This window comes from Miniopterus schreibersii, assembly GCF_964146895.1.
Source record: "Miniopterus schreibersii genome assembly, chromosome: 8".
NCBI lineage: Eukaryota > Metazoa > Chordata > Mammalia > Chiroptera > Miniopteridae > Miniopterus > Miniopterus schreibersii.
In genome coordinates, this window is record NC_138109.1 from 38827780 (window position 1) to 38844321 (window position 16542).

At 33.9% G+C, this 16542-nt stretch overlaps 1 protein-coding gene across 7 annotated transcripts in view; it reads right to left on the bottom strand.

Annotated features, from left to right (window-relative positions):
• The window catches only part of DOCK7 (dedicator of cytokinesis 7), a 149871-nt gene that overhangs the window by 44786 nt on the left and 88543 nt on the right, over positions 1–16542 (bottom strand). For 5 of the 7 annotated variants that reach the window (XM_081146123.1, XM_081146127.1, XM_081146124.1 and 2 more), the window contains exons 21-27: positions 14128–14292; positions 12337–12506; positions 7473–7562; positions 6426–6521; positions 4456–4596; positions 4255–4368; positions 1731–1901 (exon numbers count right to left, since the gene is read on the bottom strand). In XM_081146123.1, coding sequence (XP_081002249.1) covers positions 1731–1901; positions 4255–4368; positions 4456–4596; positions 6426–6521; positions 7473–7562; positions 12337–12506; positions 14128–14292 — 947 coding nt within the window. Of the gene's footprint in view, positions 1–1730; positions 1902–4254; positions 4369–4455; positions 4597–6425; positions 6522–7472; positions 7563–8736; positions 8830–12336; positions 12507–14127; positions 14293–16542 lie in introns of all 7 variants that reach the window. The other 2 variants (XM_081146129.1, XM_081146128.1) reach the window with 1 other exon arrangement.

Sequence of the window (16542 nt, forward strand, 5' to 3'; positions counted from 1 at the left end):
TTTTATCAAGCATCTGACATTAATCTAACCTACAGAATTACATTAAGGAATTAAGTATCTCAAAAATAAAATTAAGAGTTCAGATCAACTTTGACTTTAGACATTAAGAGCTTAAGGAAGCAGCTTGTTTGCCTCAGGGATTATACAGCAAAAAGACCGTTTCAGTAGGAGGGAAAATCTAAGCTTCTTTGATACTAAAACCACAAAATCCTTTAATCCCAAACTGTATGACAGGATACATAATAATTGCTGATAACCCTTTTCATCTTTAGAGAAACGACTAGCTGTTGAAGTCAAGTGCTACCCAACAAACCTATAAACATCTATGTAGTTTCCTTTGGGTGTTCTGGATACAAGAGAGGTAGGTAGGGCTTTGTCAGGCTTGCAGTGCAGTTTTGTAGCCAAGCCCTTTTGTGATTTTAATGTTCCTAGTATTTTTTCACAGCTAGAATAATATAATTCTTAATTAGGATATAGGTATACGCTATAACTAAATGTTTCAATTCCTCTGTCACATAGTTTATAGTCCAAGATTAAGAAAGTATATTAGTCATGTTCTAAAGGACTGCCTGCACATGAAGTTCCAGGAGAAATGTTTAAAAGTAAGCTTTGAGATAACAGAAAAATATAGCTAGTTAAGCACAAAACAATGATAGTTTAAACAGTGCAAGAGTCACGAGATGTCAAGTTTCTGCCTTTTGCTTGAAAGATAACGTCACTGACAGGAGACAGTCTGTAAAATCTGGGTCCTTCAACCCTGCATGCCTTGTTCTCACTATATAATTTGGTGTTGCAGAAGTACTGCTTCTTTGTTAAGCAGGGGGAAGTAACTTCAGTGTCTCAAGAATTTATTTTTTTGTAGAAGGAAAGAATATCTTCAAGGTAGCTGTGACCAGCTGCTGACGCCTAGGAGTCTGATACAAAAACGTGTTTCTGTGACTAAATAAACATAGACTTCTCACTTCCTGGAACTCCTCCGCTCTGCTTCCCTAGCTACATAAAAACTCCCTACTTTTGTCTTTTGAGAGAGACAGGTCTGAGAGATCTTGCTCTCTCATCCCCTCATGGTGACAAAATCAAATAAATCTGTCTCCGAGCACTGGTGTCTGTTTGGCTAGTGCATTGGGTACACAAACCTGAATTTTGGGAGGTAATTCTGTAACACTTTGACTTCTTTCTCCGCTAAATTATGCTTCATCCCCCTTCCTTTCACTAGTATTAAGTCCTAATAAACATCTTGCACACCAAACTCAGTCTGTTTGCTTCAAGAAAACCCAACTTGTGAAAACATCTAAATAAGTGAGTTTACGTAGGTGAATTCACTTACATGTATACAATCTGTAAGAGTACAACAAATGTCTAGTCACTGTTTTATGCCTGAAACTAATATAATATTGTATGTCAACTGTAATTGAAAAATAAATTTAAAATAAAATAAAGCCAACATGTACCTTGGTTCAAAGCCTAGCTTTGCCATTTTACTGTGTGGCCTGGGGTAAGTTATTGACCTTTCTGTGTTTTAATTTTTTCATCTGTAAAATGGAGATAGTAATAGAATTTACCTCCCAAAGTTGCTCTGAGAATTAAATGATTAATACTTAAAAAGCACTTAATACAGAGCTTGTTATACAACTGTTATTCAACAGTGTTACCTACAATTTCTCCAGTATTTAAAATGCTTTTTCACAAATGTGGACTTTAAGAATATTTCCTTCATACACTTTGCATACCTGAGATGTTGCAGAAGAAACAGAAGGTGATGGTGATGCAGGTGGAGTAAGCAGGCTACAGGGTAAGTTTAATGTAACATAGTGCTCATGGCTGCAGATGATTCTCAGAAAATCCAACCTCAAGGACACCAGGATACTTGGATTTGGTAATGAGTAAAGTTTTGAAGACACCTTGTAAGCACAAACAAGAGAATACCAATTGAATATATCATTTCTCTAGTATCAACCAGAATGAGATTAAAAAATTAAAGAACAGAACTCAGTGGGCAGCTTTTGGGTTTTGTGATTTAAATAATAGTATCAGCTTTCTTCAGAATTACTGTTGAAATAAAAAATTTTGAACTACAAGATTTACCATAGAAATCCACTGATTAGGCTAAAAGGCACATTCTTGTATTTCCAACATAGCATTAAGATTTCTACTTCTCAAAGATGTGCTTTATGGAAAAAAAGTACATCAACAAAACAACTTCATAAAAGAAAGTACCCATTCTTTTTACAGTACCTTGTGTTAACCTATATTTACAATGATCTATTTGCTTATTTTCCCAGCTATACCATAAACTACTTGAGGACATATATAAATAGGCTTAATAACTTTTTAAAAATATATATATCTTTACTGATTGCAGAGAGAGGAAGAGGGAGAGAGAGAGATACAAACATCAGTGATGAGAGTCATCGATCGGCTGCCTCTTGCACGCCCCCAGCTGGGGATCGAGCCCGCTACCCAGGCATGTGCCCTGATGGGGAATTGAACTGTGATCTCCTGGATCCTAGGTGGATGCTCAACCGCTGAGCCATGCCCGGCCGGGCAATAACTTTTTTTTTTAATCCTCACCCAGGGATATTTTTTCCATTGCTTTTCAGAGAGAGTAAAAGGGGGGAGGGGGGGAGAGAGAGGGAGGGAGAGGGAGAGGGAGAGATGGAGAGAGAGGGAGAGGGAGAGGGAGAGGGAGAGGGAAGGAGAGAGAGACATCGATGTGAGAGAGACACATCGACTGGTTGCCTCCCACATGCGTCCCTACCAGGGCCGGGGATCAAGCCTGCAACTGCGGTACGTGCCCTTGGCCAGAATCGAACAAGGGTCCCTTCAATCCACAGGCCAATGCTCTAACCACTGAGCCAAACCAGCTAGGGCTGACTTAATGACTTCAGCATCCTTAGGGTCTAGCTCAATGTTTGACAAACATAGGAGGTCAGTATTTGAAGAATAAAGACAGGAATCGATTTGGGAAGCAACAGTACATTAAATTTTGGGGACAAAGTAAAATTAATGCATACTGTAGCATACTGTATGCAAATGGGTCAGTGCCCACACGTAGTTTTAACTTCTTTATTAAAAGAAACACAGCCCGGCCGGGCGTGGCTCAGCGGTTGAGCATTGACCTAGGATCCAGGCGATCGGGGTTCGATTCCGGGTCAGGGCACACGCCTGGGCTGTGGGCTCAGTCAATGACTCTCTCATCATTGATGTTTCTGTCTCTCTCTCTCTCCCTCTCCCTCTCCTCTCTCCGAAATCAATAAAGATATATTAAAAAAACAACAACAACATACAAGGCATACAATAGAACAGATCTTCAAAATTCCAAATATTAGACTGCTAAATAGCACTGAACCAGTAGTTCTCCAAATCTAATCTGTGGATCAGCTAGGAAGTGCTTTATAACCACTGCGTTCCACACTCCCCACGCCTGCCACCAGGATTCAAACTCCTCAAAAATGCTGAGATGGAACCCAGAGTTCTATATATATATATATTTGTTTCTTTTTGTTTAAAATAGCGCAGATGTCCCTTTTTCTCCCCAATGACCCATTCCACCCTGTACCATCCTCACCATTGTCTGTGTCCTTGGGTTGTGCATATATGCATATGAGGTCTATATATTTTTAAAGCTCCTTTAAAATGTAATTCTAGGATGGTCAAACAGCTTACTAGCAAAATTGCCTATCAGGTCTAATAAGAAATGTTTTCCAAAAGGCAGTTTTCATTAATCATTGATAAAATTTTTAAAACAAAATCAGCTGTTTGTGGGAAAGTTCCAGGATCCTTTTAGTTTAGTAAAAGCAAAATGAATGACATTTGGGACATGGGTAAACATCTGTCTATGATTCTAAACCCTACAATGTCCAGGGCTGCATTAGGAGGAATACATAGCAAAATGCAGCTGCTTTAAATATCACTGAAGACACAAAAAGTGCAGTTAGTTCTTCATTTAGTATAAACACTGTACTTGGTATCTTGGGGCTGCTTTACAAATAGACTATTGACTTGGTGGTATGCTCCAGAATGGGCCAGTGTAACCCAAGGAATAGCCAGTTAGTTGTACTGATATCAGCTTGCCACAGTCTTATGTCCTGATTAAACAAATATAACTTACTTTTGCCTTACTAATAAAACTATGCTGTTTTTAAAATATCAGTATATGCATGTGTTCTTAAAGATCTCTTAGCTCTAGCTGTAAAAAGAGCAAACACAGTATTTAGGTTATTTGATTACTAATTATTACTAATTATGCATTACCTGTTTATAGCAGGTCTTTATAAGGCTAAAGACAAATCCTCTGTCCATAACAGACAACAGATCATTAAGAAAGAATGCAAGACTTGTGTTGAGTCTTTCAACCATTTCTGTGTCCTGAGAAACAGAATATAAAGCAAAAACAAAAGTATGAGAATTTAATGTGAGCTTGAAAAAGATTGAAAAAAAATAAGCCATCATTACCTTCTGAAATCGTGAAACTATATCATTAGCAATTGTACTGACAAGAGCAGCAATGTCATCCATGAAACGCTCTGGAAAACGAGTTTTCCTTGGCGCACCTAGTTTATCATTAAAGTATAAATGGTGCACCATGCTCTTCACCTGAAAAAATAAATAAGCCATTAGTTTAATTTTTTATGGATGCAATTAACAGCTACAGAGACTCTAAACAATAGGGCTAATTTTTCAATGTACCATGTGATTTAATAGATGGCTGAAATACTTTTAGTTCCTGAAATATTTTGAAAAGTTCACTACGATATTTTGTATGTTCTAAAGAAATAACAAATAAAATACAATCCAATCACTGCATCACCTTCATAAAATTATTCTGGCTATGAATAGGGAAAAAAAATTCTGTGTATGCAAAAGAAAAAAATAGCACCCTTCAAAATTGTTTTAAATTAAATCTTTCGAAGACTCAATAATTTTGCCATTCCATATGCCCCAAACTGTAAGCTTTGAGAGGTTGGAAGCCTTGACTTCACTGTAGTGTCTTCGGCATCTAGTATCTAGTGTCAAGTGGACTAAATATTAATTACAAAATATTGGGTAAAAATTAACAAAGTGATTTAAGCTTACAAAATGTTTTTGGGTATAGATTCTTATCACAGCAATATGGTAACGGTAATAAAAATTTGAGATTCAGGGAAATTGAAGCCAAAGTTCTACATTTAGTAAATAGCAGAGCCAAGTCTTCAACTATAGCCTTTTGACTAGTTTATATTTAAGAAATCTGAATAAACATGTAATACTAAAAAACTATATTAAAAGCACATGAGCCTGGCCAGCATGGCTCAGTGGTTGAGCATCGACCTATGAACCAAGAGATCACAGTTTGATTCCCAGTCAGGGCACATGCCCAGGTTTTAGGCTTCATCCCCAGTAAGGGGCATGCAGGAGGCACCTGATCAATGACTCTCTCTCTCACCACTGATGTTTCCATCTCTCTATCCTCTCCCTTTCTCTCTTTAAAATTAATAAAAACATATTAAAAAAACACATGAATTACAAATTTGGTGTTTATTCTCTAGGGGAAAAAATGAGTTACCTATCATTTATGTATGGTCCCTTATTTATTTGATTAGTAAATCCCTAGAAGAAACAGCTTTTTATCCCCAATATAGGTAACATTCAATGCTGAGAATGACCCTATGAGGTACTCTAGAAGCTCCCTTTGTTTCTTTTCTACCTTTTTGTTTTGGTTTCCTTAGCTTATTTATTTTTTACATCTTTTCTGGTAGAAAAAGTTTCAGTGATTTCACAGCTTTCTAGAAGCTGAAGAGGAAGAACCCCAGTGCCAGACTGCCTGCATCTGGAATACAGTTCTGCTCTCTACAAGCAGAGTATACTTCAAGTTACTCAATCTCTCCGTGCCTTGGTAATACTTAGCCCATGGAGACAGTGCTACCAAACTGTACGCACCTGATAAACACATATATACACAAGAAATAAACACTTATGTGTGTGTATAAATATTAAGATACTAATTCATTCACTTAATATCATTTATTAAATTAAGTAAATAAGTATTTTTTAATTGGCTGTAATTGGCATTTCCCTAAGAGGTTTCTACCATAAAAGTAAAAAGTATCTTAGAGCTCTTTTTATTTATGTTTGGTATGAAATCTATAGTACTGCTATTATACAGTAGCATGTTTAGACTAAGAAAGAATGTACCACAGGTCCTTTAAAAAAATAGCTAGCTTCTGCAACCATCCTTAAAAAAAATAAAATGAGCTTTATAATTCCAACTAAATTGTGCTAAGTGTTCACAGTGTTTATTTAGAGCTGTAACATACGTAATTTTGCCTTGGAGGAACATGTAAAACCATTAAGATGGACAATAGAAAAATATTTTTAGTATAAAATAATGAGCTAAGATGAAAGTGTAAGGGAAAAAAATTTAAAAGTGTGTTTATTTTGCTTACCATTAACTCAAAAAAGAACCAGGCTTGTTGCAAAGCTGATTCCCGAACGCTGCCACTGCAAACAACCCACTGCAAAGCCAGCTCCTCATGAAAAAGCTATCCAGAAGTAAATCCAAAGTTATTATCAAAGTCAAGTCTGTTAATAACACAAACCAAATAATAATGCAACTGCAAATGAAGATATAATGAAAATAAGCAAAATAAGGCATGTGAACCATTCAATGATGCAGTGAGAACACCCATTAACGAAACGGCTATTTATACATGTAAGACAGTGGCATGTTGAATAGCTGAAAAATTACATGTTATCTTGCAGTAAAATGTAATTTTAAAAAAACAAGTGGGAAATAGCCTCCTAAATTGTACCTGCAAACAGAAACTAGACCAAAAACTAAGTTACAAATAAAATCTTGTTTGCGCCTTACATACATAGTTCAACATATGCAAATACATTCATAAACTTTGCTGGTACAATTTAGAAAATACCTTTAAAGATTTAAGCTTTGACATAAGACACTAATTTTCAAGTTTTCAGGTATTTAAAGTCTTTTTATAAAAATGGTAGAAATTTCTTGCCTTGTAATGGATATGCGTACAAAGCATTTGCAAAGTAGTGTATAGTAATATGAGAAAGGACTAACGAAACTGTGCATAAGGGAAGCAAAGCAACACATCTTACTAAGAGTGATAATTTTTCTAACTCATCTTCCTTTTCCTGGAGATTTAAAACACAAAACAGAAGCAGTTACAGATACAAAATTAAGAGTTGATACATTTTTTGGCACTAAAATTTGATGATCAAATTTCAATTCACTAAAGTCTAAAAACAGCCAGTCCCAAAAATATACACATTAGAATAATGTAAAAGAGCCTACGCTGGAAAGGTATGTCCCAAAAGGCATCAGTCAAGCAGTGCTTGCGCAAATGTAGTTTTAAATGCAGTGCAAACACTGCAATATCTCATACTGATTATGTAAAGAAATCTTATATCTAGTTAATTGTTGGAGTTATTTTCCCCCTATATGGATTGTCTTCATATGAATCTACCTTTTTAGTTGGTAAGCGTCCCGTTAATGTTTGTAAGAAACTTGACGTCTCTGTGTGCGAAGACATACGATTACAACTTCGATCCATAGCCTATGGAGTGAAGATGAATGAATGACGAGATCACATTAAAGTCTGCCGTGGATGACTTTGCAGCTCAAGGAACACAAACAGTTTTTAAATAGTGTTTTATTGCAGTTTCAGCAACCATCTATTTTATCGCTCATCTCATTTTCACCATTTTAAGCTGTTTTAATAAATATCAAAATGGCTTATAAATATTTTTAGTCTTAAAAAGATGAATATTTTAATAATTACATAAATTCAGAGTGCTGCAAAAAATGAAATTTTTATTTGTGTGATCTATACACATGCACATAGCTAGTAAGAAAATGTAAAAACATACTTCTCAACTGGTTGCACACCAAAAAAAAGAAAACAAAAAATACTTTTATGTTCAATAAAAAAATATAGAAAGTTTAGAATTTCACTTTTCACTATTATCAAAACTAGTACTCAGGTTTGCCATATACTACATGAAATGTAAGTCAATTATAATATTAAAATGCAATTAAATTGTTTCTTCAAGAACAAGACCATTTTCCTCCAAAGCCAATAAACAGATGAGAAGTATATTTTAAGGTATCATGCAGTATTAGCTATCAGGCAATTAGACCTAAGTAAGCAAAACTTAATTCAACTAAATTACAACAAATTTCATTCTTTGCAACACAGCACAAATTAAAACAGATTTTTGCTTCTGGTATTTATTCTTATAGGAGGGGAACATATACTGCTCACATTTAATTTCTGCTCTATTACCAGTACTTTTAGTCGGTGATTATGGAAAAAATGACAAGGTAGTAAATGCTAGATGGAAATGATACAATAACTACACTTTAAACCAAAAGCAAATGGAAAACTGTCAAGTTTTTCCACATAAAATTTTTAAAAATTTCTACTGAAGATGTGCTAGCCCTAAAGTAGAAACTCTTGTCAAAGTCATCAATGCATAAGCAGCAGGCACTGAAATGCTGATAAAGTGCAGGAGGAGGGAAGGAGGACACAGGAAATAGGAAAGCAGAACAATACTGGTGCAACTGGTGGTTTTCATGCATAGTAGTTGAAAAATGTGCTAAGTAAACAAAAATACACACTTTTTAATGATTAAAAACGCAAGCCACTGAAATCATAGTATATGCTAAAAAGTAATGTTCTAAAGGGAAACATCAGCAGCCAATAAAGAAACCTCTAATATAAACACCACCTGTGTTGACTCTGCACTTGGACTGGGGTTGGATCCCCATGGGGCAGCTTTTGGACCACCAGTGTTAACCCAGGAATTGGAGCGATCTAAACCCTAAGCATATAATAGAAAGCAGTTGGAAAGGAAAGAAATATTACATGTGGCATGCTATAAATTATTCTTAAAGAAATCCAGAATTTCCAATGCAAACATTTTTTAAATTAGTACTGTTAAAGCAACCAAAAATTTTAGGCATCTACAGAGTATTAGTTCACCAAAATTATCTTATTACATAAGTATTTAAAAATCACCAAGAACATTAAGTATAGCATCTAAAGGTAATTTCTCTTTATGTAAAGGGATCATCTTGAAGTCCCAACAACTAAAGTTCCCACAGCACCATCCCCCCCAATTTTCTTTAAAGATGGAATGAGTAAGCAACAGTTAATTTACTCTGAATATAAATAGGGCTTAAAAGAAAAAATGGAAGAAAAAAACCACTTCATTCTTTTCTAAAAGACTTTAATTTCATTCCATGTGTCAGCAACTGAAAACTGTGCAATGATACTCCATAATTCTATTTGATCTTGCCTCTTATTTTCTTTCAGGGACTGTTAGGAGAAATTAAGTAAAAAAATTAAGAAAAAAATGTCTAATACTTGCTCCTTCCTAAAAATGATGGTAAATTTGGGGTTGTGCTCAGTTTTATTGTGCTTGTTGTAATTAAACCTAATGGACTACTATATATATTAAGAAAAAACATTCTGGAGCTATTCATAGGAATTATATCTTTATCATTTCTATCACTAATTTTAAGTTAATTTAAAATGTTACTAATGTGTATGACCAGAAGTGAATTATATCTGTCTGTCTCTGAAAGAGGTTATTATAATCCCTGGGCCTAGGGCCTGGGAATCTGCTAATAGAATGGGAGCAAGTTAAAACAAATCTTTAGAGGATTGCTGCAGTAAGATTTATGAAGACAACCCAAGAGAAACTGACTACAAATATCAGGACGTAAGTATGGATCCAAACCAGAAAACACCAAAAGACGGATAGGTAAAAGAAAGAGTAGTTACAGTGCTATTTAATTCTGTAGAGACAGTATCACCTAGGGAAATGCATAGTTCATCTACAGCACAGTATTAAGTATTAGGTAGTAGTAGAGGGTAGTAGGCAGGTAGATGCAATGGTAAAAGTCTACCAAAGTTTTCTTCTGATGACTTCAATTTTCTCAATGAAGTAGAAGATAAAGTGAGAAGGAGGACTGGTGAGGAGGTGTTAGGAGGTTTGAAGCAACAAAAAGTGGCATGAAACCCTTTTCTGGCAGAATGGGGAAGTAAATGGAATACAGAAATATATATATATATAATTGCTTGATAACATCATGGCTCTCTGAGGTTCATGGTCTTTCACTGCAAATGACACCAGTCATCATGGTATTTCTCAAGTCTTGTGGCACAGGTGGTGACATGGCACAGGCAGTCAAATGGGTTGAACTATGGTTTGAGGTTTGGTTAAGCAAGTAAAATGAAGTGAGAGAAGAATAGGAAAATTGAAGTTTGATTATAATGACTGGTCATGACATTTTAGCTGGCTAAATTGGAAGAAATAACAGTAAGGGGGGTAAGACATGGTAAGTATAAAGGTCATAGGATCAAGTATTTGGAGGTTGCAGAGGAGTAGAGAAATTGTTAGAATTGAGGTACTAAAGAGAAAACTAGGAGCTAGTGGTTGAAGAACAAAAATGCATGAAACTGAGATTATGAGGGTTAAAGTTATTGGTAATGACAAGGTCTAGGTTATGACCATGGCTGAGACAAGGTGAAAGACAAAATCATTAAAGAAGAAGAGTTACTTAAATTTCTAGGCCAATAAAATCAGACTAAATGAAAAGCAGCTATAAATAAACTTCAACATTCCTTACAATTTTTCAATAAAATAAAAATATATACTATTATTATTAGGGATTATGACTAAACGACAGTCCAAAATAAAGGTAACTAGCAAAAATTTTGCAAAAAAGAGAAAACATAAAAACCATTTAAATAAAACTTGATTCATACAAGGCTATGTTGTCATTAAAAAAAAATTCTCATCTTATGATGGCTTTCTCAAAAGTTGACATTTATCAGTATATATCATCAAAAGTAAGTTTATATCATTATGTCCCATTTTATAAATTATTTAAAAAAATAAAATAAACTACCTGAAAAACATAAAATAATCATTCCAATATATGTAAGACTTTTGTTCTAAATCTTGATGTTGTAATTTATTAAATACATCATATAAAAGAAAACTCTAGAATCATGCTAAATGAGGCATAATGCAAATCTTACAGAAACTGAGATGTTTTAAAAGTATAAGCTTGAAGAAAATGGTGTCTATAGTTTAATAGGAAAATTTCTTTTAATTCACAAATCAGATTCATTCTACTAAAGAACTGTATTACGTAAATAATGCTAAGTATTACTTCTATTACAGTGAGATATCATAAAAAATAAAGACAAGGATAAAAAACCTGAGTTCTCTTCCTAAACATGGAAATATATGTGGGGTAAGGCTACAAAATACATTTTTTATTTGTGAAAAATTACTTAAAAACTGCTTAAAAGTTATTTTAAAATGAGCAATGCTTAATGCTCATTAGAAGCTTCTGAAAATGTAAAATTTCTGTAACTATATGAATAGATAGAAATAGTCCTGATGTCTCTGATCAATGTTCCAGTATTTCACCTAACAAACCAACCAACCCAGATCTTAAAAAAATATTCTACTGTAGTTCAGGCTCAGTGTTAAACACAGACCCTAGAACATGTTTAGTAATTCTTCCTCATATCCTTATTACCAGGCTAAAATGCCAAAGAAGAGTTGGCTATGTGTATTTTACATTTGAAATGGTTTGGTCAGAACACAATGTGATATGATTTCTTCGCCTTAGTTTTACTGTTCTTTTGTCCACCTTGTTTAAACTCTGAGTTATTTTATACTTTACATACAGAAAGGGAATAAGTATTTGTTCCTTACGTATATTTCTTTGGGTAATAAAGATTAATGCTTTAAATAAAATATAGCTAGATCTTAAACTAGCTGGCATCTCCCTTATTATCTGTAATAATCATTAATCATCGTTAAATAAATCATATTATTCTAATTCTGGTGCACTTTACATAGAGTTTTTCATAAGAAATGTAGCTCAATTACCAATCAAGGCTAATCACTGTTCTATAGTTTTTTGGAGAAGAACTTATATTTTGTATCAATGATGATATGTCCCTTCTACCCAGCAGCCACATAGGTCTGTTTTAATTCTATAGAAAAATTTTTTTCACACAATGAAGTATCAGACAGACAAAAGTGACTCATATGTGACTGGTCACCCTGGACAAATTTGAGAATTTGGCAGATTTTTTTGAGCACAGTGCACAAACCAGTTTGTAGCAAGCATATTTAGTAGAAACATGAAACAGTGTTTACTGAAAGAATAGAAATGTACAATTTCTTGCTTATTACTAACTCAAATACACTTGAAAATTAAGAATAAATTAAAACATTTGGACATTTCTCATTTGTTCATGAACTGAAAATCAAATTTACAGGGGCATATCTTCAGTTTACCTTACTGCCAATGATTGACCGCACTTCATCATCTGGTGACGTGGGAGTCCCAGATATATCTGGATTACTATTACTCAGGCTCCGAGAACGATTTAAATTAAGGCTTGCAGGTCTCACAGCCGATCTAGCCATCGTGGCATAATGCACTGATCCTCCTAAACCCCCAGGACCTACAGTTGTATATAAAACAGCACATAATTAAACAAAGAAAATTAGTCAAGAAAGGGCCTGAAAATAATCTCTGCCACTCTACAAAATTTCACCAAAACCAAGAATTGCTTTTGTTTCTAAGTGAAAAATACTATAAATAAGAAAGAAAAATACTCAAGACCTAATGATAGATACACAAAGATGTTCTACTTCACAGCAGTTGGCAAAACCATATGAATTATAAATACAATTCTCTTCAATGTTTCTATGATTACAGACTACATGTACAATAAAAAACAAAAGTAATAGAAAACACTCACACACACTACCCTTACTTACATACAGGTGTATCTAGGACTCAAAATGCTTCAGCTTGTGTCTCTTGTTTTTTCCCCTACCCTCCTTGCTTTGCCCTTTGATACAGTCACTAGAGGGACAGCCAATTTATTGTCAACATCTCTTGAATGAGATTATGCTTTATTTCTCTATCTTTAATCAGCGACACTCGGAACTATAACAAAATGGTACCTTTATATTATACATATAAAAAAACCTAAAGATAACTCTTCTAAGAGCCCATCTTATATAAAAAAGCAAAGAAACCCTTTATGTCTAAAACCAAGCCTGGCACCACCATTCAACCATGTTCTATGAACGTAAAAATACCCAGTGATTGTATCCATAATTTATCTCTATTTTTCTTATTTAAAGAAATCATTCTGAATGTCATATTTGCAAATGACACTAATGTTAACTAACTGTAAGTCTTTCAGGTCACCATGTAAAAAAGAGGTTTTGTATAATCTGTGGTATTCTAACAGTGTACTGAATGAAAGAGTAAATGGAGGGTATTTTATATAGTCCACACAATTACTTAAACTCTCAGAGCCTCAAATATTATAATTTTTAAAATCAAGATAGGAAATTATGAACCATAACATGAGTCAATTACTACTGTTTTTGCAGTTAAGAAAAACAATGAGCTAAAACTCAGAGTCAGATTATGCTTAGTTTTCATAATGAATGTCATAATTATTTATCACCATTATTAATGTTAACCTTGCCGACTGCTGGAAAGGGCACTTATTATTATCACTAGTGATGAATGATAATTCACACAGACAAATATGTGAGCAAGTTGAAAGGTATGCATAATATATTCACTAACTAACCGAACTACTAAAGATTTATTCAAACTAAGACATCTACCACCATCATATAAAAAACAAGTAGTTACTTTGGGCTCTAATATTCTGAAAGGCTATATTATTTTATTAACAATGGAGAAATCAGAACTTTTCTAGAGAATAATCTTTTATATTATTATAGGATTCATGGGGTTATCAGAAACTATTGAACGACCATATTTCTTTTTTACTGTCCAATAGCACTCCAATGACAAATACAACATTCTCTTTATCGTAACAGGAAATGATAAAATGATTCGAGACGCAAAGTTATTTTCAAGGTTCATTTCCAAAAATTAACCAAGATCTAACTCAAATTAAAAGAAGCTGTGTTAATAATGATGCTCTAAAATGTAACCTATTTATCTTTTTAACTCCAGCACCTTGTATAGTCCATGGTACTTAAAAGGCATTCAATGAATGTTTGCTGTTCATAGTAAAAAGAGTAAAATACCTGGTGATGGTGAATTAGGGTATGTATTTGGTAAGCGAAAAACATAATAGATATATGATGCAAGAAGACTGTTCCTGCCATGCTGGTCATGATTTCCTTCCAGATTTTTGTGAAGCCGATTTATAATTGATGCCATTGCTTCAAAAGATGCTTGACCTAGATTAACTTTTAAGGAGGAAAATATTTTTGCATTAACTTTTTTAGACTATAAGTTCCAAAAAGATCAAGGTTTTGTCATCTCTGTCTGTGTTAGGTATAGTGATTATACACAGTAATCATCACTGTGTAAAGATATTTGATGTTGATTTTTAAAATTTATTTTTCAATTACAGTTGACATATAGTAATATATTAGTTTCAGGTGTATGTTCAACATAGTGATTAAACAATTTGATGTTGACTTTAATAATTATCTTGCATTAGATGAATCAAAATTACTTTTCTAAAGAAAATGAGAAAAATTTCATTTTACTAATTTAATGTGAAAATTGTATGGGTTTGTTTAGTCGAAAAATAAAACATCATCCCACAGATACCTATAATTTTGTAAAACAATACAAAGCACGTAGGAAAAAGAAATTCATCTGGGATATTACCTTTTAGAAGTAAATTCATTTTAAAGATGACCCTGAAAACCTACATCGCAAACAATGAGCATGTGACTTTTGTTTTAAAAAAATCAAAAATATTAACAATAAAAGTAGATTATTAAAAATATCAACTTAAGATAATAAAAAAACAATGAATAAACAAGTTGATTGAAATGAGTGAATCTGTAAAAGGGAAAAAGACTAGAAAAACAGGTTAAGGAAGGACTATACAGCATTTTAAATGTCAGGCTAAGCAACCTAGCCAGTCATTTAAGTCAGTATATAACAAAAATTTTCCAAAACCTGGGAAATTCTGATAGCACACTGAATAAATGGGTAAACCAAACAGCCATTTTGAGCAATAGAGTCTCAAGAGTCTATGATTTATTTAATCAAGACAGAAAATTATGAACAGATAATGAGGCCAATTAAGTTTCCTAAAAGTGGAATAATCAGATAAAGTGGTCATTTTAGGAAGATTTATCTATATATATACTGAACTAGAAGAGAAAGAGACTAGAGACAGAGAAACCTAAGTAGGATTTAGCAATCCTATTTGTGTTCCTGGTTAATTCCTTTTCCTCATAGCTGCTATTCCAAAACATCAGAATGCTCTTCAAAATTCAGGTCCACCTTACTCCCTTCTCAGCAATCTTGCTTTTCATCTCTCAGAAGAAATGTACAAAGCATGAAAGTCCTCAAGTTTTTCCTACAAATTTATCAGAATCAAAGCATTTTTACTTTCTTTCCAACGAAAGCAGTGTTCCTCTCCTACGGAGTGATCTATCCACCTTTACTTTTGTCTTACACACTTGCTTAACCCTCTCACACTCCTGTATCTTAAATTTCCCCTCTCTGCCCCACAACTATTTCTCAGAGCATATAAACATGCTCAAATCTCTCCATTCTAATACCCTAATCAACCTTGCTTCCTCTTTTAACTAAATATCTTTGAAGTGTGGTATATGCGTTTTGTATTCCTTTCATCAATACTGTTTATTACTTCATTCTCTGCAATCTGGTTTCTAGTCTCACTATCTGACTAAAACTATTCTTGTTATTTCACCAGTGGACACTTCTTAAAGTACAGTACAGCGACTTTCAAGCAAGTGCTGCGGCACAATGATGCGCTGCAAGAATTTTTAAAGCAACACCGGACTATTTAGTCAGGGGCACTGACCTCTTTTCCCTTAGATTGTCAAATAAAAAAATGACAACAGCCAATGCAACAACAGCCATCTGGTGTGAATGAATCAAAATTAATACCTTTTTTTTTTAGATTAGCTAAAAATATATTTTTTGGTGTGCTGCAGAATTTTAGTCATTAGTTTATGTGTGCCACAAGATGAAAAAGGTTGAAAACTGCTAATATACTACGTAAATGTGGGACTGTGGAGTCAGCTGCTTGGGCTTGAATCCTTAGGCAAAGAGAATCATGTTCATCACTTTACTCACTCATGAAATGGTGCACTAATGATACTTACATAAGAGCATAGCACACCACTATTACTTAGTAAGGACTATGCAAATGTTTGTTACTATTGTTATTATTATTTTACTTATAGACTCTACAACAATGTTAACATCTTTTCCTTAAAATCTTCTCCTATGACTTCTGTAATGGTACTCCAAATTAACTCTTAACCCACCCTCTCTTCTCCATCCTGCTATCACCTGTCTTTCATCAGGACCTCATAGGTTTTATATGAAATACAAGATCCCCAATTTGTCTCCCTGACTCCAGATTTTCCCACTTTTAACCCATTTCCATGCAATACAGTTATCTTTATAAAAGCCAAACTGGGTCACATTACTTCTCTAATTAA